Source organism: Daphnia magna, linkage group LG3, assembly GCF_020631705.1.
Source record: "Daphnia magna isolate NIES linkage group LG3, ASM2063170v1.1, whole genome shotgun sequence".
NCBI classification, from domain to species: domain Eukaryota; kingdom Metazoa; phylum Arthropoda; class Branchiopoda; order Diplostraca; family Daphniidae; genus Daphnia; species Daphnia magna.
This window is the reverse complement of record NC_059184.1, coordinates 5,282,590-5,301,361: the sequence shown is the minus strand read 5'-3', so window position 1 is coordinate 5,301,361 and position 18,772 is coordinate 5,282,590. Positions and strand designations below refer to the sequence as shown.

General features: G+C 42.0%; 3 protein-coding genes and 1 long non-coding RNA gene across 9 annotated transcripts; 2 read left to right on the top strand and 2 right to left on the bottom strand.

Annotated features, from left to right (window-relative positions):
• The first annotated feature begins 1,844 nt into the window (after positions 1 to 1,844).
• On the top strand, positions 1,845 to 4,482 carry LOC116919899. Of its 3 annotated transcripts, none has more exons than XM_045171527.1 (8): positions 1,845 to 2,094; positions 2,472 to 2,599; positions 2,810 to 2,994; positions 3,073 to 3,124; positions 3,190 to 3,319; positions 3,390 to 3,564; positions 3,647 to 3,783; positions 3,848 to 4,482. In XM_045171527.1, exons 3-8 carry the CDS (start codon positions 2,850 to 2,852, stop codon positions 4,052 to 4,054), a joined length of 846 nt encoding a protein of 281 aa, XP_045027462.1. In that variant the 5' UTR covers positions 1,845 to 2,094; positions 2,472 to 2,599; positions 2,810 to 2,849; the 3' UTR covers positions 4,055 to 4,482. The 3 variants fall into 3 exon arrangements, with proteins under 3 accessions (XP_045027462.1, XP_032781847.2, XP_045027463.1); XM_032925956.2 differs by having other exon boundaries at positions 1,845 to 2,290; XM_045171528.1 differs by lacking the exon at positions 1,845 to 2,094 and adding an exon at positions 2,382 to 2,405.
• Positions 4,483 to 4,525: 43 nt separating this feature from the next.
• LOC116919901 lies at positions 4,526 to 7,108 on the bottom strand. Its single transcript, XR_004392077.2, has 2 exons — positions 6,450 to 7,108; positions 4,526 to 4,574 (listed from the first exon to the last, which is right to left on the bottom strand). It is a non-coding gene; the product is annotated as an uncharacterized LOC116919901 (long non-coding RNA).
• A 1,734-nt stretch (positions 7,109 to 8,842) lies between these two features.
• LOC116919897 (G-protein-signaling modulator 2) lies at positions 8,843 to 13,293 on the bottom strand. Of its 4 annotated transcripts, none has more exons than XM_045171523.1 (13): positions 12,787 to 13,293; positions 12,476 to 12,631; positions 12,245 to 12,380; positions 12,032 to 12,174; positions 11,828 to 11,951; positions 11,521 to 11,636; positions 11,210 to 11,376; positions 10,981 to 11,078; positions 10,700 to 10,903; positions 10,313 to 10,435; positions 9,990 to 10,143; positions 9,635 to 9,846; positions 8,843 to 9,512 (listed from the first exon to the last, which is right to left on the bottom strand). In XM_045171523.1, exons 1-13 carry the CDS (start codon positions 12,861 to 12,863, stop codon positions 9,321 to 9,323), a joined length of 1,902 nt encoding a protein of 633 aa, XP_045027458.1. In that variant the 5' UTR covers positions 12,864 to 13,293; the 3' UTR covers positions 8,843 to 9,320. The 4 variants fall into 4 exon arrangements, with proteins under 4 accessions (XP_045027458.1, XP_045027459.1, XP_045027460.1 ...); XM_045171524.1 differs by having other exon boundaries at positions 10,742 to 10,903; XM_045171525.1 differs by lacking the exon at positions 10,313 to 10,435 and having other exon boundaries at positions 12,787 to 13,291.
• A 99-nt stretch (positions 13,294 to 13,392) lies between these two features.
• On the top strand, positions 13,393 to 15,417 carry LOC116919900 (ubiquinone biosynthesis protein COQ4 homolog, mitochondrial). Its single transcript, XM_032925957.2, has 7 exons — positions 13,393 to 13,626; positions 13,709 to 13,849; positions 13,925 to 14,021; positions 14,085 to 14,187; positions 14,261 to 14,390; positions 14,458 to 14,551; positions 14,896 to 15,417. Exons 1-7 carry the CDS (start codon positions 13,533 to 13,535, stop codon positions 15,143 to 15,145), a joined length of 909 nt encoding a protein of 302 aa, XP_032781848.2. The 5' UTR covers positions 13,393 to 13,532; the 3' UTR covers positions 15,146 to 15,417.
• Positions 15,418 to 18,772: the final 3,355 nt, after the last annotated feature.

The following is an 18,772-nucleotide window of genomic DNA, read 5'->3' as shown; positions in this document are numbered from 1 at the left end:
AGAGTTCAAATTAAAGGAAGCAGAAAAAAAAAGAAAAAGAAAAGAATCTGAAAACGGAATCAAAAAAGTTAAAAATGATCATTAACCAGCCAAAAGATTCAGCGCATTGCAGTCCGGAAGGTAATATCAGTTACTTCCCCTCTATTTCAAAGCTAGCTATACAAGACTGTCCGCCACGCCCTGGGGTATAGGCTCCTGCATATCTGCTGCACATAGGGCACTCCATTCAGTTGTATAGGTATTGTACCCGATACGCAGCGGAAATGTCCGGCAGATAGAACGCGCTTTACTGTGTAACATCACAAGAAAAAAAAATTAGATGATAAAACAAAATCACAAAAGCTGTAGGTATTGTACGTGTAGTGGTGATAAGAGAATCTGGCGCAGTTTTCTTCGTACCCTACGGATCGGAGGAAGCGGACCATTCAATCGGAGAAGTTACGAAAAGCCTCGGGAGCCAGTGAAGTAGTAGATGGGTTGTGATCTGTATATTCTACATGAAAGCGGAAGGAAACAAACGGATATAGAACGGCGGCTGTCAATAACGGCTAGTCTTCATGATAAGGCGGATGGCCACCTCAATGGAGAACCTCGGGCAAAACAGCAGGGCTCATCTGTGTACATCATCGTATACATCGCACTATACACAATGACAGCAGTGTATTTCCTTCCATATACATTTATAGAACCTTTCATTTCTCCGTTTTGGTATCATCTAATATTGGCCGAATGGTCAGCATCGCTTTTTATTGATCTCTCTTCTTATAGGTCTTTTATTTTATTTTTTCTTCTTCTTCCTTTTCATTCCTCCACGTTTTTTCACGATGTTCTTCATTTTCTTTCGTTCTCGTCTACTTGCGTATTATTATGGCTTTCCATTACGCCCGTCACTCTAGCAACCATCACCACCCTCTTTGCTCCTTTACAGTAGCCACCCCCTGCACCGACCGGCCGTTGCAACGATCCAGAATCCTTCATCTATAAAAGTTCCCGACCGTTGCCCTAGCGCACGAGAAATCCCCTAAGTTTGCCAGTCACCACTGCATCTGTTTTGTAACGCGTGCCCGAAAAAAAAACAAACCGCCGTGTTGTGTTTTCAACAAAAAAGAAAGAAACTAAAACGTAAGTCCATAAGCTTTGATGGCTCCTCTTTTGTTATTTATTCATATCGTCTAGTTTTGTTTGCTAGATTTCTATGTTATAACTTAAAAAAAACAAACGTAGTATATTCGGTTAGTGAGAGAGAGGGGGAAAGAAACCTCCCACTACATAATGTATTACAAAGCCATCCAAAGAAGAAGAAAAAAAAAACATCAAAAATGTTGACTGCCATTTCACTACGACGCTTTTTGATACATGTGCGACACAACAGCTCAATCTGGTTATGATTGAATTGTACAGTAATGTCATATCGATCGACAGGCCATTAATCTCTCGTTTTTTTTCCATAGTTAACGCCGAATCTATTGAAAGGTTAGAAGCTTTCTACGCACGCAATAATGCAATCTCATGCATGATGGGGCTCTCGCTTTTCCCTATGTGTCCATATAACATGCCCTGATTTTTATTCTCCCCTCCTTTGCCACCCCTCGCTTACATCCGACTCTCCCGCCTATAGCTTTTTTTGTGTGTGTCGGCTATAGCTAGAGATTTACTATATAATACATGCATATAACTATACATATATAATATTGACCCGCGTACGACAGAGGGGGGGTTTAAGAGAGAGAGAGAGAGACCAGCCGAGAAAAGGAGGGTGTTGTATGTGAGGGGGAGGACCCGGAGGAAGGAAGACGACAGCGACAACAACAATTCAGGCACGAGTTACAGTTAGCAGGGAGACAGGGGAGGAAGAGAGACGGAAGACCGCGGTGAAAGACGAGTTCAGTTGGTTGGCAGACGAGTCACAAGTCGGGTCGTCCTTGCCACTCAAGAGACAGGTGTTGATGTTCGAAAAGAGATACCGTCTCGATTTGACTGTCTGCCAGAATAGTTTTCCTTTTTCCAAATTACGCAATTCTGTTTAGACGCATTTGCTCAAAACCCAAAGGATACTGTCTAGTCTAGTTGATAGAACGTGATAAAAGAGAATAGGTACGATTTCAATTGTCTTGAGAGACCCAGTCTTTCGGTTTCGTACCCTTCCCAAGTTCGAGTCAAAGAGAAGAAAAGGGGGGAATTGGTAACCTTTTTTTTTCGGATTTGCTCATTTACTTAAAGCGGTTCGACTGTGGGGGGGCGTTTCTTTCGACTCACCTTCTAATAAACTTCAACATGTCACGTGGAACAGGTAGACTTTTCTTCTTAAGTCCTGATCGTTGTGTCTTTCTTAAGCATGAATTTGGGGTTTTGCATGTGAGTTAATCAGAGTCTTTCATCAGTGGTTCACGTTGCAATAGCGTTTGGTATACTGTGGATTTTAAATGTGTTTATTTTGCGTCGTTGTGCCTCCCGTTTTATTTCCTTTCTAGATCCCAGCTCAACGTGGGTCCATTACACGGGCGAGCCGATCGGTCCTGTCGGTTCAAACCGCAGCGACGGCCATCGAGTCAAGTTGTTCGAAGAATCGGTGACTTTCATTGCTCAATTACATCCAGAGGTACGTCTGCTTTAATAACTTGTACTCAACTGCACACCGTGGACCAATGGTACGTGACAAACATGAACGACGTAAGGGACGAACGATGTTTCTACACGTATATGTTTGGAGAATGCGATCGATAAGACTGCACGTGAATGCGATCGTTAAGACAAGATGATGAGAAATGATGTGTCATTGTTGAACATATTGTTTTTTGTGTGTGCCCAGGATCACGACGGCATGGTTCCACCCACTCGACAGGACTTGGATGATTGGCGTGTGGCCCGTTGATGTCTACCAGATACCGATCGTTATTGGCATTTCAACCGGCGTGCTAGTTCTTTTGCTCTTTATTGCCGTTCTCATTGTCTGGCGCTGTTGCCACATCCATCGTCTTCGTGAGAAAGCTTTTGGTAATAAAATCAAAGCTCGTTTCTATCGCTATTGATTACGTAACCTTTTCTTGATTGCATTTTTTTGTTGTAACAAAGCAATCAACGATGAAGGACGAACACCCGTTTTCCATTCTCCTTCAACTAGCAGGTGCGATTTCTCGTTGTCGTTGCAATTGGTTTTCTATTTTAATCGAAAATTGTTTTGTTGTGCAGCTATCCGTCAATGCTAGCAATGTCAATTTCGCCTTCGAAGCCAGCTAGTCCGTCTCTGACGGCACGTAATCAGTTGGCATCGAATTCCTGCGAGTTGGTCCGATTGACGACGGAGACTCCTAGTAACGTGGTATTTGCGATTGGATTTCATTAAAAGACTATTTAATCATTAAATTATGACGCTTTGGAATGCTTTGTAGAGTACGTCAACGACGGCCCTGACTGTCGACGAAGACTTGCAGCATCAGACAACAATGGAACGTCACAGTTGCGAAGACATGTCATTGGTTGGCTGTGGCAATTATATCGCATTTGACATTCCCAGCTTCTACGAGGAATCATTTAATTCGTCTTCCTTGAGTACATCGAGCAACGGTAAAACGCAAAATCCAAACTGTCATTTTAATTGATTGAATAACATGTCTTCCAATAACTTATTGAACCCGACAAACTACAGCTGTTTTGGATGGCTCCTGGTCCAATTGCGAGGGATCCCTCAACGAGCTCAAGACACGTTCACTACCATCCTGGGCACGTAATAAGCCCCCTATTCGGCCTGCCCAGCCAAGCAGTCGTCCTGTCATTCCCACTCAGGTAATTTTGGCACTACTTATCATGAAAATGGAAGGTTGGAACTCAGTTTGCTTTTATAAATCAGAAAAATGAGACGGGCCGTAGCGTCGTGCCTATTATTGGCGTGAAACGTTCTCACCGGGGTCTTCGTCACGACGCTGCCGCCGCGATGGCGCTGAAAAAGACGAAGGCATCGAATGTTCCAGGCAATAGTGATACGTTGTCGGGACGTGTATCACTAGTTAGTCACAACGAAGCTGTGATCGTCTTCAACGAGCGAACTGCTCTCTAAGAAAAAAAAAGAAGCATTTGACAAATAAGAGAAACAAAAGTAACTCGTTGCCAAACTGAGCCACTAACAATTGTTGATGGTACTGAAAACTTTGCTTGACAGCAAAAGAGGACTCCACTGCCAAACGACAAAACAATCCGAACAAATCGATTTTTTGTTTTAAAAGAAACACGAACCGTTCGTCCCTTTCTTGATTCCTAATTAGGCTATTGCGTCAATATTATCTTTTTCAACACTTCACACTGTTGGATATCACTTAACAAGTTTGTTTCCGTTTCCCATATACTTTCTCTCCTGCTCATGTATCTCGTCTTGTTTTCTCTTTCCCCCCTTTTTTTTTCCTCTTTGTACAACCTTCATGTTTACCGATATTTTGTCACTGTTTTTACATCGTTTTATACAGATATGGATACACTTAATTGAATGGATATAATGCACTATCGCGTTTGTCCCTTTTGTTTGTTTTTCTTCTCCGTTTTGAGCCATAACGACGACGGATGCCGGAAGGGCGGGTTTAATCCTGAAAAAGAAAAACAGAAAGAAAAACATATTTTCATATTGAAAATGGCCCCATGTGATGGAATAACTATTGCATTTGCGAGGGTTCCTAACTGAATTGGGTGTGGCGTATCCTCCGCTCATGGCTAATTCATATTTTTCCTTTTTCTTCGACAAACATTGAGGTAGGGTTCGCCTCAATTGCGATTAGTTTACGAACGGTCACGTAATACACCGCCTAGCAATGACGTCGCCCTTTATGACGAGCGTCGTTGTGTACTCAGCTTGCCTCTAATTCAGCTACGTTATTCCTACCGGTATCTGTCTATTTTCTATGATGCAATTTTATTTTTTTTTATCTTGCTGTTGTTATTAAGTTGGGTATGGGAAATAGAAGGGTGCGGTCGATTCACGAAGTTCAACATGCAACGAGTTTTCCCGGCGACCGCTAGAAGTCGCTTGGTAAGTTTCAGCGTTCCTTTTGCTCGCGGAACTCGTGACCATGTCTCTCTTTTTTAGGTTGAAGCATCTGAATCGTGATTAGTAACTCCTGTCTACGAATTCTGCGTTGTTCGTGCGATAGACGGTGACGTGCGTTGCATTCGTAACATCAGATCCTTTAATTAAAATTAATGTGGAAACGATGAATAATAAAGAACAAGAGCTACACGGTGACGTTCATCCGCAATTCAGACGAGCATGAACTTTTTAACTCTAACTTCCAATGAAATTTAATTGACAAATTCTTGTATCTTGCTAATCTATTAAAATGAAGGAAAATGGATTGTCAAATCCAAAATCTTCTAAAGGTAATAGAAGAACAAATCTTTGTCGACCATTTCAGCGACAAAGTTATGGTACCCAGCCGATGATTTCCTGCCCCTTTTTTTCCATCGTATTTGGTCGTATGGAATTCAAATAGCAATAATTTTCAACAACAAAAAAAATACAAAAGAAAACCAGCTACACTTGGAGAACATAAAAAAAAGAACTTATGGTTATTGCAGTGATAAATACTAGACGGATGGCAGTTATTGGAAAAGAAGTGACCCTGTGTCAAAGAGCTAGTCTCGTGTATCGAGCGTCTATAGGAAAGTCTAGTTCTTATACGGTCGGCTAGGTTTCCATTCGATGAGGTTGCATTTTTAAAAGAAACTGCGCTGATATCGCTGATTTATTATTGATTATTGCTTTCAACATAGTCTCCCTCTTGTCATGGCCAAGTAGTTTCTCTCCACTTTTCCATTTGCCACTAATCTTGCCGTTAACAATATCAATTAGAATATTGGATCGACTTATTTATCAAATCGCTGTGGAAAGATGGGGACTACAAGAGATTCCATTACGGTTGGATCGTTTGAATTTGCTACGGTCGTTGACTGAGTTGTCTCTCATTAATCCAGCTTTAAAGGGCAAGGCAGCCAGCAGCTGATATTACCGGACGCGTAGGACGAAAGGATTACCCGACCCTGCTTTTCCATGCTATAATGAGGAAACTACGAATCCTTACCAAAACTGAAAAGCCCGGATTCATTTATCATGGCTCTCTTGCTCCTTGAATTCAAGCTTTGATTACGTCACATGATTACTGAGAACAAAAGAGAAACAAAGTGCTCTCACGAATAGTAGACGGCCGACAATGGCACTGCCTCACAAAGAGGCTCACGGCGGCCAAAAGTCAACGGTGGAAAAGTAATCTTCAAAATCATTAAAGTGCACCAACAAAAGTGCAACAAAAATCCAAAGAAGAAGTAGAAACGAGATAGAGAGACGCAGAAAACGTTGTAAATACGACACAAGATAAATGTGTTCAAATAAAAACATGAAAAATGAAAAGGAAGACTGACAATATACCTGAGAGGCAACATAAAAATGAGAGTAGTAATAATAACAATACCCAAAAGATGAAAGGAAGGATCAATGAAGAATGAACGTCTGTGGGCAGTTCATCTTCCGTACGTTGCCAGCCGATCGTGACTGTGTGCGTCACAATGAAAACATTATGAAATCCATCTTTCTGTCCAATAAGTCTTACGGCTCAAAAAAAGCAAACAGAAAACAGGGTACGGATTCGCAGGAAAACGGAAGAATACTAAACAGTAAACCAAATACAAACGATGTGACAATATCCGCTTCGCTCGGCTCTTGAAGTTGGAAAAAGAATGGATGACGACTGTTGGAGTAAATCAGAAGAGCTGTAGCGAAACAATAATATGACTATCGAGTTTCACGATTTCAAGTAAAAGTAAAGAGTGCCAACAAAAAAATAAATAAATAAAAAAGCAAAAGAAAGCCAAAAATAAATAAATAAAATAAAATAAAAAGTCTAGAAGGGAGGGGTCCGTGAAGATCGGAGATCGATGGCAATCGCCTAAAGACGTAGCAAATAAGGCGGAGTTGGACGCTGCTGGGGTCTATGTACTGTCCGAAGGGCGAGATGTCGAACGAAACACAACAGAAAAGTGGAAAGAAACTGGAGAACCAGACCGTGACTATTACGGCACTCGGTGCAGTATTTGAAAGGAAAACGGATGAAACGGAGAGAGCAAAAGCAAGTATAGTCTGAAGTCCGACGAACTGGAGCGCCGGACATGATTTTGCCATCGAGTCATGCCGATTGAAACCATGAAAAAGCAGGGCGAAAGGAGAGCTATCCAGTCTGTTTATTTTGTTGTTTACTCCCGGATCAATCAACTAACGCTGCAAGAGGCTTATGTATAGCACTGGACGTCATCAACAAAGGGAATCAAAAGTCCGTGAAAAAGGAATTCAGGAATTTCAGAAATTCTAAAAATAAATGAATTCCCTGGAATCCACATTAGGAATATCGAGATTTTGACATTTATTAAAGGGCGTATAAGCGATTTGCTCGATCAAATCAAGGATGAGCGAAAGTAATAGGGTACAAGGCCAAGCCTTTGTATGACGTGAACACACACGGGACTCGTTTGACCAACGCCCTGATACCAATTCATCGCGTCTTGGATCGTTAGGAAACAAACAACCCAGCAAATCGCAGGAATTGTTATACTATTTTTAGGCATGTAGCTGGATGACGCAACACGCCACACAATATGGTCGAACCACTAAGAATGTCACCATCTTTCAACGTTGATCATAAGCTGCTTATATCTACTATTTGTTATCCAAGTAAAATGAAAGTAAATTCAATTTTGAGCTCCATCGTAAATTTGTACAACATCATTGACAGCATGAAAAAAACTAAAAAAACAAACAAACAAATGAAACAAAAAAAACGGGGAACATGTATATGTTTTAGAAGTGGCGCAACATTTTGATGGGAGATGGTCAAGGAGTCGAACGCTGTAGAAGTTGATGACCAGATCAAGAAGGAATCAAGAAGGAAAGAGTATTGGGAGATTGGTGCAATTGTTATGATACGATTTCATCATCAAAACACAAACTGTTTCGCGCGCAAGACGTTGCATCAAAACGCTGGAATCTTTCGTTCAGGGAAATGAGAAAACGAGTGTAGGAAAAGCAATATTGAATGAGGCCGGGAGTAGGAAAGACAAAGGATGGCATAAACATATCGGCCAATACACACCGAAACGCATACGTGTTCGTTTGGAAAATTTCGCTTCTTTTTTGTTTTACCTGTTCTACATACTTCTGCCTCTCCTCTTAAGATTGGAATCTCAAATCCCGTGTAAACAGCTGGAATAGACACAACTCGGCAGGGGAGTAGACGCAGTGCGTCTGGGAAGAGCGCAGCTGGACTGGATTACATTGCACGCCTTCTAAATGTTGTACCAACATACAAACAAACAAACAAAAAATCCTGTTGAACATGTCACAGGAAAGGGGTCTTGGAAGATGGGATCAAATTCCATCGCTACGAGAAAGTCCAGGAAAAAGGATGAAATTTGCTCATGGAAGATGTTGAATATCAAATAGGATTCAGTTTACTTGTGTCAAAAATAGAACAAAGCGATCTCTTTTCCAACACTAACTCCCTTTTCATAGTGCTTTTTAAAAACTGGTTTACCCTTTTGGCGTCGACATTTACATGTCTTTCACGTCGGGGGAGGAAATGTTTTCACTTCGCTTTACGAAAAGAAACATTTCCCAACGAAAGAGCCCAACAGCACCAAGTAAAAAAGATAAACGGGAAATCGAATTTTTTCTTTTTCTTTCTTCCTCCTGTCACCCGTCGCCAAGTAAATATCGTGACTAAACTTCTACGGCAAACGATTTTTTTCGCTACAAAAAAGCGATGATTTCCCATTGCAAAAAAATAAAAAATAAAAAATAAAAAAAATAAATCAATACGACGGGAAATGGCCTATTTATTGTCTTCGAACTGCCTTTCACGTTGAGGAAGGGACAACTCTCTTCCAACTTCCAACGTAATAGAAAGAAAAGGAGGAAGACAAGAAATGCGACGCTTTAAAGCGGACGCCTTTGAACTCGTGTGCCATCATGCAAATACGGACAATCAAGAAGCCAACCCCGTGTTCAGATTTATCTTGTTTTTGTTTGCTCGCTTTTTCTTTCGAAAATGAGAAACCATCAGATTGTTTCTTTTCCAGGCATCTACTGCAAGCATAAATCGAACGTAATGGATGTGAGGTTGGAAGAGTTTAAAACTCAAGTCAATAATAAAGAAAATGAAAAATGGGTATGTGAAACGATAAACTTAAGGGCGCGTGAGAGAGAGAGAGAGAATGTCGACACACGTTTCCATCATCGATGAGAGCTGTTGGCGGGGAGGAATATTCTGGAGGAAATTGGGATACTGTTTCCTCTATGATGAAGTGGCAGCCGCTCCATTGGCTGCGAGGGGAGGTGAGGGATCTTCTGCTCTCTGATCTTCAAGTCGACCCGATTGTAATCGCATTATTAGCGAAAAAAAATCCTCGTCGGGCATAGTGGGTCCTCTGTGTCTCCTAGGCGATGTGTCCGGCAAGGCGCTGCGTTGATCTTCCAATCGTGTGCCCTATAACAGGGAAAAGACCAAACAAATTAAAAAAAAAATAAGAAACATATCAAGTCGTAGGTTTTAGTTAAAAAAAAAAAAAAAAAACTTAAAAGCCGATCAAAAAGCGGAATTAATCTTACCTGACACCGCATCAACATTTCAAAGAAGTTCTCGTCGGGCAACGCAGCCGCGTCTTCGCCAGCTGGCTCTACAGACAGCCGACGTAGAATATCAGGATTTGCGTTGTTCAAGCCTGGCAGTCGTGGCAGTGAAGCTCTCTGTTCATCCATGCGACGACTCTGCATGCCGGCGATCAGGTCCATTAGATCTTCTTTCAATCTCGAAGGACTCTCTGCAAAAACAATCAAAACAAAACAAAAAACAACAAAAGGAAATCGTAAAAGAAAAAGTCGAAATACAGATACAACAGAGAGTCCAAATGTTTGTCGGCAGCTCGAAACTTACATTTGCTGTTACCAGGCTAGATTTACTCACCGTGAATATTTGACGGTAGCGTACTTGCATGTTGGTTTTCCTTGTTGTCGATGATGGCTAGCGAGCAGCGCTGATCATCCATGCGTTTCGATTGAAACTGAGTGACCAAATTAAAAAAAGACTCCTCCTCATCCATGGCATCATCGCCATTAGCCTGCCATAAAATAAAATAAAACACACACACAAAAATGTGTCGCGTTAGCAACAGGATGGCCGGGTGGAGATATTGAAGAAACAACTACATGCAAGACGTGAACAGTAGCGAGCGAAGCAGGCAGATGAGAGGCTCCCAATAGAGGGATCAAAGAGGATTATTCACTTACAAACTGATGCAGCATATCACGTCTAACCATTGGTTGGCTAGTGGGCGGTCTAGGCCACACAGCATCCATTTCATGCAGTTGACGGCGTCCCTTGCTATGAAGTAGTTTCACATCCGGCGTCAGCTGGATTAGGCACAATGCAAGCAACCATAATGAAATGGATGCAGGAAAACAATGAACAACAATGACGATAACAACAAATTGCCATGCCGCAAACTCGCGAGAGGGAAGAAAACAATAAGCTTAAGTTTTGGACTGCCATGAAGTGAAACTTCCCACCTGCCCCGATTCGTAATAATAATAAAAAAAAGAGACCACCTGATGTGGAGCGATGCGAAGAATAGAGGCGAAAAGAAAGAACAGCGACAGCAAGCAAAACAAACAAACCTTGAGCAAATCCATACGTTCCATGCTTAACCTGCGCCTTGCCTTGCTATCTGCTCCGTAGAGTCCGTCGTCGTCGGCCTCGGATGTGTGACCTTTCGTCGAATTTCCCATGCCACCGCAACCACCGTCGCTGTCGACACCAAGTGTTCGCCTCAAATCGGCCAAGTTCATCTGTGCAGTCGCTTCGCCGGTCGGATCGCCAATCTTAAAGGAAAACGGGAATGGTCATTTTATGCTATTACTCAATTAGGAGTTCGCTTGATTGCTTCATGCTCGCTCACCTCGCGGGATATTTCAAGGTGCCGTTGTGCGTAGTGCAGAGCCTTTTCGTGATTTCCCATGGCAGCATGTGCGTTCCCCAAGCTCCAGCAGGCACGTCCTGTTGATGGCGGTCACGCGGAAGAAATGTACAATGTTAATGGCGATTACAAAGAGTGAAATATTTAAACTAAGGAAATAAGGCCACGCGATAAAAAAAAAAAAAAAAAGAGGAAAGTATGCAAAACCAACCTTCTCCAACTTTATCCATCAGTTCTTCAGCTATACGGAGATGCCGTAGATGGTAATCAATGGCTGTGGGATAATCCCGAAGCAGAGTATATGTGTTTCCCAGACTGTAACAAGCCTGCGCTTCCACGGCCCGATCTCCAAGATCTTGTGCAAGTAAGAGAGTTTTCCTGCGGGAGAAAAGGGAACAGTGGGCGGGCGGGTTAAATTGGATTTCCAAGGGATTTCTTTTAAGTTTCGATATTCCATAATGCTCTCTTTGATACGCAAATTAAGCGAACTTTCAATCAGCAAAAGGAAGTCACCATACTTACTTGTAATGTTCGGCTGCCGTCTCGAACTCTCCAAGGAAGATGTGCGCATTTCCGAGGTTACTGTGTGCTCTTCTTTCAGCCGCTTTGTCCCCAAACTCCCGAGCAATATTCAATCGCTGGAACCACAGTCAAGAGGGAGAAAAAAGAGTGTCAAAGAAAGTTTCTCCCTTATTTTTTGTGCATATACCACACGCAATTTGTCACTCATCGATTTTAATTTTGCCAAGCTACCTATATCCTACAGAGCTTCCGCTTCAAGAGAACATGTCCCAGAAATAAGCTGTCCTTGCAACCATAAACGACTCACCTCTTGATGATATTTTATGGCTTGGGTAAAGCTGCCCAATAGATAATGGGTATTGCCTAGGTTCCCGCATGCACGACCTTGGGCAGCCCGATCGGTTATTTCTCTCATGAGCTCAAGATTTTCTCTGAAGATGAAAAAAAAAAAAATGTAAATAACGATCGGTTAGTGAAAACACCGCGACGACCGGAGAGGAAACAAACTTACTCATAATAGTTTACAGCAGTTAACAGGCAATTTCTCACGTCTTCTGGAAACTCGCCCGGATCTTGTTGACCCAGCCGCCCAAGATGTTTACCTTTCGCATGGAAAACGTTTCCCAAGTTGTACAGCGCCCTGCCTTCGCCAACCTGGAAATCCAAACCGGCCGTGTTTGCATAGGAGGAGATGAATTAAGGTGCTATAAAGGAAATGCATTACTTTATCGGAAAGCTCTCTGGAAATATCGAGGTGTCTTTTGCAACAGAGAACGGCTTCATCAAATCTTCCCATTACTTTTAATGTATTTCCAAGGTTTCCACTGGCTTTGGCTTCACCCAGCCTGTCACCCATAGTTCTATAGAGAAAATTGGCAAAACAAAAACAGTAGCATAGCAGACAAAAATTTTGTTTCACATCATTAAAAGACAATGGTGCAAGTGAAAAAGTTACCTGGCTAGGGTGAGATCATGTTTATGATATTGCATGGCTTTTGTGTATTCACCCAAGTAAAAATATGCATTTCCAAGTTGGGAATAGATAGCACTCAGGGTTCTCAAGTCATCTGTTCCAGCTTGGATTGCAGCTTCAAAAAAGGCAACACCAGCTCTGCGAAAAATCATGCCATATTCAACAAAGGGATTAAAATTCTAAAAAACTTAAAATTTGATATGGTATTTAGGCTCAGTTTTTAGTTTTCAAACCGACAAGTGAATAAATTTGCTTCAAGCATTCAAATTTAACACATGGTTGATCATTTTTACCTGCAATCACCACCTTTGCAAAGGCGTTCTCCTTCTAAAGCCAATTCAAGGCAAGTGCTGTTATCCATGTCTGTCATGTTGCTGAGATGTGTATGGACTTGGCGAGACTGAACTGACTGAGAGAAATTTGCCTCCAATTCCCTCCACTATGTTTGGATCAGCAAACTTAACCTAAAGAAGACGAGCGTCTAGGAAAGCCTCGACTTCAAGAGACCACTAGAGAGACTGAAGACCCAAGACGTCTAGTTCAAATTCAAGATACTCCCGACAGAGTATTGATTGTCGAGTTGCGCGCGACTAAAGCAGTCGCCCGATTTACAGCGACTGGTTGCTTTGCTTGCTCTTTTTCCACGACTTAAAAACCAAAAATATGAACCAGCCGTGTATGACAGTGGCATACAATTCAAATCCCTATGTTATTACATTAGAATACGAAACACGGTTAAGCTAAACTTTTCAAATGAAGACAATACGTTCTCTGATATAAGAAGACATAAGACAATCGTAGACAACAACTGCCGCCCTGGCTTCTTTCCACGCACCTTATACAAATGACCGTTGGATACAACAACATTGCGCGGAATGTGACAGACGAAGTAATGAATTCGAATTGTTCTTTAAACTTGTTTTACTTGTTTATAATATCTTGTGTTTTGTGAGTGTGGCAATTTATGGGACGATCACGTGAGAACGTCATTTCTGTGACTAGCAAGTGAAGTTTGTACAACCTACCGCACAATAACAATATGCTAACGCCAAGCTTGATCACCTGTCACAACCGAGCTATTCTTACCGTGCTTCAGCGACACTACACAACGACTTCTCAACTTCCCAACATTTGTAAGTTCCGAATTATCGAATTCTTTTACCCTTTTGTGTATCTTGATGTGACCTCATTTTCTTATACATTAAACACACTTAGTGAACTGGATTAGGCAGGGTGACCATATAAAAACAAAAGATGAACCGTTGTATGATGGGCACATTCCCATTAACATATTGCAAAGAGCTATTCTTTCCGTAGGATCCAGCATTATGGCACTAACAGACCCAGCAAGAGGAGGTGAGCTGAACTCAAAAGCTTCACTAAATCTTTTTTTTCTCCACATTGAACAAGGTTTTTATTTCATAAAAACAGACATGATCGCTGTTAATGGGGAAAGTTCTGGCCATTTTGCTCTAATGGGAATGCATAAGAAAATGCTAGAAAATGAAGAAGGTCAAGAAATCCTCAAGTAATTGGTTTTTGTTACTTGTTTTCTAAGACAATGAAACTAATTTTTTTTTTTTGCGTTTAGAGATAGGCCAAGAATAAACTCAAGCTCAATAGACCTTGAGAAGCTTAAGTGTTACCCAGATGGAACTTTAGGAAGAGAATATACAAAATTTCTTGAAGTTAATGTAAGTCAACTCTCCTGACTGTCACATCTTTATGAACATAAATCTTATCAGATAAATGGGTATGATTCAACAGAACGTCAGCCCTGATACAAGATTGCCTGTCCGCTTTGTTGACGACGCTGACTTGGCTTACGTGATGCAGCGCTACCGAGAAACACACGATCTTGTCCACACCATCCTTGGTTGTCCGACTAACATGTTAGGTACTTTCACGTCTGTATTCTTCCACAATTATATCCGGAAATGTAAAAAACATATTTGCGCTTTTAGGGGAAGTTGCAGTCAAGTGGGTTGAAGCGTTGCAAACGGGATTGCCTATGTGCATTGGAGGGGCCGTGTTCGGTCCCGTCCGCTTGAAACCGAAGTAAGTAGATCAGAGGAATAATTCATTGCCTCTTCCTTTTGTCTCGAAAAAACACCAAGAAAAACAATACTAACAGCAAGACAAAGAAAGGACAAGTGAATATATCGTTTCCAGGCTGTTAATTGAATCTCGCTGTGACAATGATGGAGGCCTTATAAATTTGAGGTTGAATGAATTGATGTCATAAGAGCTTCTGCCTTGCCTCCCCACCTCGCCTCTGTGTGTACGTGGTTGTTGTCTCTTGTTCTCCCTTTAGTCGAGTACTACGCTGAGCCTCTTTTGTCTTCTTTTCCCTAGACTAATGAGCTTCTTTTCCTCTTTGTCAATTATTGTGCCCGTACAAGGAACCGGTCGACTTATCTGAACGAGTACTTACCGTGGGCCATACGAGTGGGTTCGAACAGCACCTTTCTAATGAACGTGTACTACGAACGACGTTGGGAACAAGATATCGCAGAATTACGTGACGAATTGAAAATCGAAACTCCACCTGTAATTTTAAAGTCTCAGCGCCCTGTAGAGAACGTGTTCGTAGAAGCAGAGACTAATGGACTGAAGATGCCACAACTCGACTCGACGCCGATCGCAATGTAAGCTAAATAGCTAAAAAACAGGGACGCCTTTTACTCAATAATTTTTCGTCCTCCTGTTCCTCTTAATTTCCTTGATTGGTTCTTCTTCGCTCCCACTTGGTCTTTTTCATTTTGTCTGATGGAACATTCTGTCCACTCGTAGGCTTTCATTTTGGTAGCAAAGAGAATAGAATTGGCTAACACAATAACCCGCTGATTGAATACATACTTATGTATAGAATGCGCGCCCTAAATGAACATACAGATCTATATGGGGAGAAAGCGTAAAAGAGATATCTATTTATTTATTTATTTATTTATTGCCACATCCGGTCCCTCTACTCAATTCTAGCTTAATTGAAATACCACAGGAATAGAGGGCCGTGCAAGTCATCAACGAACGAATTGTCGTAAAAGAAGTCGGAAAATGACGAAACGTCACAGCGGAGAAGCGCGTCATTCACACGTGCCTGTTTCTTGTCTACCATCAAGGACAAATGTGATCTACTACTAGCAAGCTAAAAAAATCAATAACATCTATCAAGTTGACGACGACGCTTTCCCCTTTTTCTTTCTAAGTCGGTCTTCTCTTCCAACACTTTTCGTTTTATTTCGCCTAGAAGTTTAAAGTTCAGTGTTAGATAGCAAGTCTAACGACGACTCCAGAAACGAGAACTCAAGCTCCCTCTTGAGTGGCACTAGTTGGTCCAGACGGACAAGTTCAGTACAACCTGGGGCTATAGTGGACACCCAATTTTTCTTTTTGTGCGTTCAGCCAACACTAACTGTACCGTAGATGCTTAGACTTTGGCATTACGCAGTAAACTCATTTTGCGTTTGATGGTATATAGCTCTCTCTTTGTATCCTGTTTGCTACGACAGTCGGTCTAATACTTTGTCAACTGACCACCGGGTAACATCTTGTTACGTGAAGGACATCGGCCGTCCACTATCAGCTGTGTTCTATTTGCGTGTACGAATCGAAATTGACTCAATTGCGCAAAAATTCGTACACTCTTTGTCAAGCCAGACAGAGCGGGCTACACCGTTCCGCGTTATTGGTTCTACGATCGCTTTATTGAATACGAGGAATTGCGAAAAGAAATTGAAAGTGACTAGGGAAGAAAGCATTTTATATCCTCCGTTTGCTGCCTCTTTCTCTGTGTTTCTTATCGTTTTCATTCATAGCCGTAACTGCCGTAACCGTTCATCATACAGATAGGCTGCTGGAAATAAAGAAACCCAATGTCATTCGACAGATAACAACGATCCACTGCTTGTATTGCTCCGATGCGTCTAGGCATTGTTCCGGATATTTCAATGCATAATCTCGAATGGGAAGGGATATTAATTAATGGAGTAAATCTCTTTAGTCCCTTATCGACGACATTTTACCCGAATACCCTAATATAGTTCTTGGCTTTCGCCATCTTTCTCAGTTTGACCATAGAAGCGTAAATACAACGTCCATGGTGGGCTCACTAACATGTCCTGTGAGACACGATTGCTTGGTAACAAGTAAAAGCTTATAGAAATATCGAATGGCATCGCATGGCCAAGACAGACGATATGATGTATAAAGGATGATGTCCCTTGACCTCTTTCTTTACATCCAGTGACTTTTACTCTTTTGCAAAAATGCCCCTCGACTTTGCTCAGCTTTTTTGGCCGGACGCCGGCGACCGACAGTCTCCGGAACACACAGTGTATATAAGATAACGTGACTTCATTAACTACCATCGATCCGGCCATGAAGTAAATTGTTGTATATGACGACAGAGATCCTGATATGCAATGCTGTACATGCTATGGTAGATATATATATCACAGTAGAGTGCAGTGTCCTGCTTTTTTGTTGGTTGAAGCGGAATGGAGCAACAGTATCCTCCGGGGACTAGGCGACTACAAAAAGAATGGGTAAAAAAAGCGAAGATGACACAACAAAACATAGTAAAACAGATGGGGCCCAAAATGTTCTCGTGAGTTTAGCTTGACGTCAAAAGTACAACTATCTGGTCTTCGACCCCGAAAATCAACCAAGTACCCGGTTATACGACAAGAATCTCTTGCGCTGCAAATGAAATTGTCGCTCTTCATTCCATTTAAATCCATAACCAACACGAGGGCATTTCTGTTTTGATCTGAGTGACTCGATGACCTCAGTTCGTGCACGACATCCTCGTCGCTTTTCACTTTAACTTCGTGATTTGTTGCGGGACTACATAATATACGACATATCCTCCGTTTTGAACTGCAGATCTCTTTCTCTTTTGTCTTTGGCGTTCCTATTGATTTTGGTCAGCATCCTCAGGGGGCTTTTGCAGTAAGGGCCAGTAGCAAAATTGAAACGAAAGCAATAAGTTGGAATGGGGTGACAGGGAGAACGATTTTCATTTTCCCTTATCCACGGACAGTTGCAGACCTTGAGAGAGTTAATGGTAACGCCTGGCGCACTGAATGACACTGTCTAATCGACTCACTTTTGGTTGAATGTATGCTCGGCCAACCGGCTTTTCACTACATACTAGCCGAGAATTATATACGTTCAGAGAGTGAAGCAAGACCATTTTTCCGACCGTCTGATATGCAGCGTGCATGGCGTGAAGCGATTTTCTTCCCTTTTGTTAGCGGCGCATTAACGTCGGCAGGTTCGTCTGAGTCGCACGTCTTTCTTTTTTCCTCTCGTTCCTTCTCTTATCTTCGCAGCCTGTAACGCAAGGCAGCTTTGTTTTCCTCGTGCAACAGGAGATTAACCAGTGACGCAGAAAACGTTATTTCACCAAGACTGGGTGGCTGTCTTTCCAGAAACCTTGCATTTTATTTTATTTGAGAGACGGAAGAATGGCGGCTACGATACTACTCTCGCGGGCTCATTTTCTTGATCGTTCCCAGTAACCCTGTAAGGGGTATAAGGCTCGAGCTTCTTCTAATAACATTCCATATACGACGCACCACATGAAATACCCTTTGCAAATGAACGTGACTTTCCTCCGCTAACGGACGGGCATTTTTCGGGAAGCATTTGGAAGTCGTTAATGTTTTCCGTGGAAATTAAATGTGAGCACAGCAGGTTTTTGACCCACTGATACGACCGTTGCCGAACCACGCTACCGAGAGGGTTGACAAAGCGATAGAATAATGATTTTTTAAAGGGAAAAGTACAGTGCCAGCCGAACGAATTAACCGTCATGTCTTTGTCCAGGTTTATAACAGTTAGTACATGCTAGACGTAAAACTTTCAAGTGCCTCGGCGGCGAGCGTGATGCATGGACAGGGGGAGTGACAGAAGGCGTGTATCGTGACCAAAGATTTGGTCAGTTGTATCTCAATCGTGCTGTGTCACTTGCACGCAGATATTCTCACTACGTCTCTTTATAGAAGGAATACAAAACAAAAAAATGACAGATGAGCGAAGATGATGATGGCGTGACAAAACCAGCAGCTGCTACAAAGAATCGCAAAGAATGGAACGCCACTTCAAATATTGTGACATTGATGACCTCGACTACTTCGTCTTATTTCTTTCTTTTTTTTTAACCCTCTGCCGACACACTTTGTCGATAGTAGCAGTAGGCCACTGCCTCTTTTCCATAGCGAAGGAATAATCGAATGCTCTGCAGATGTGTCCACGGTGATAATCTAATATTTG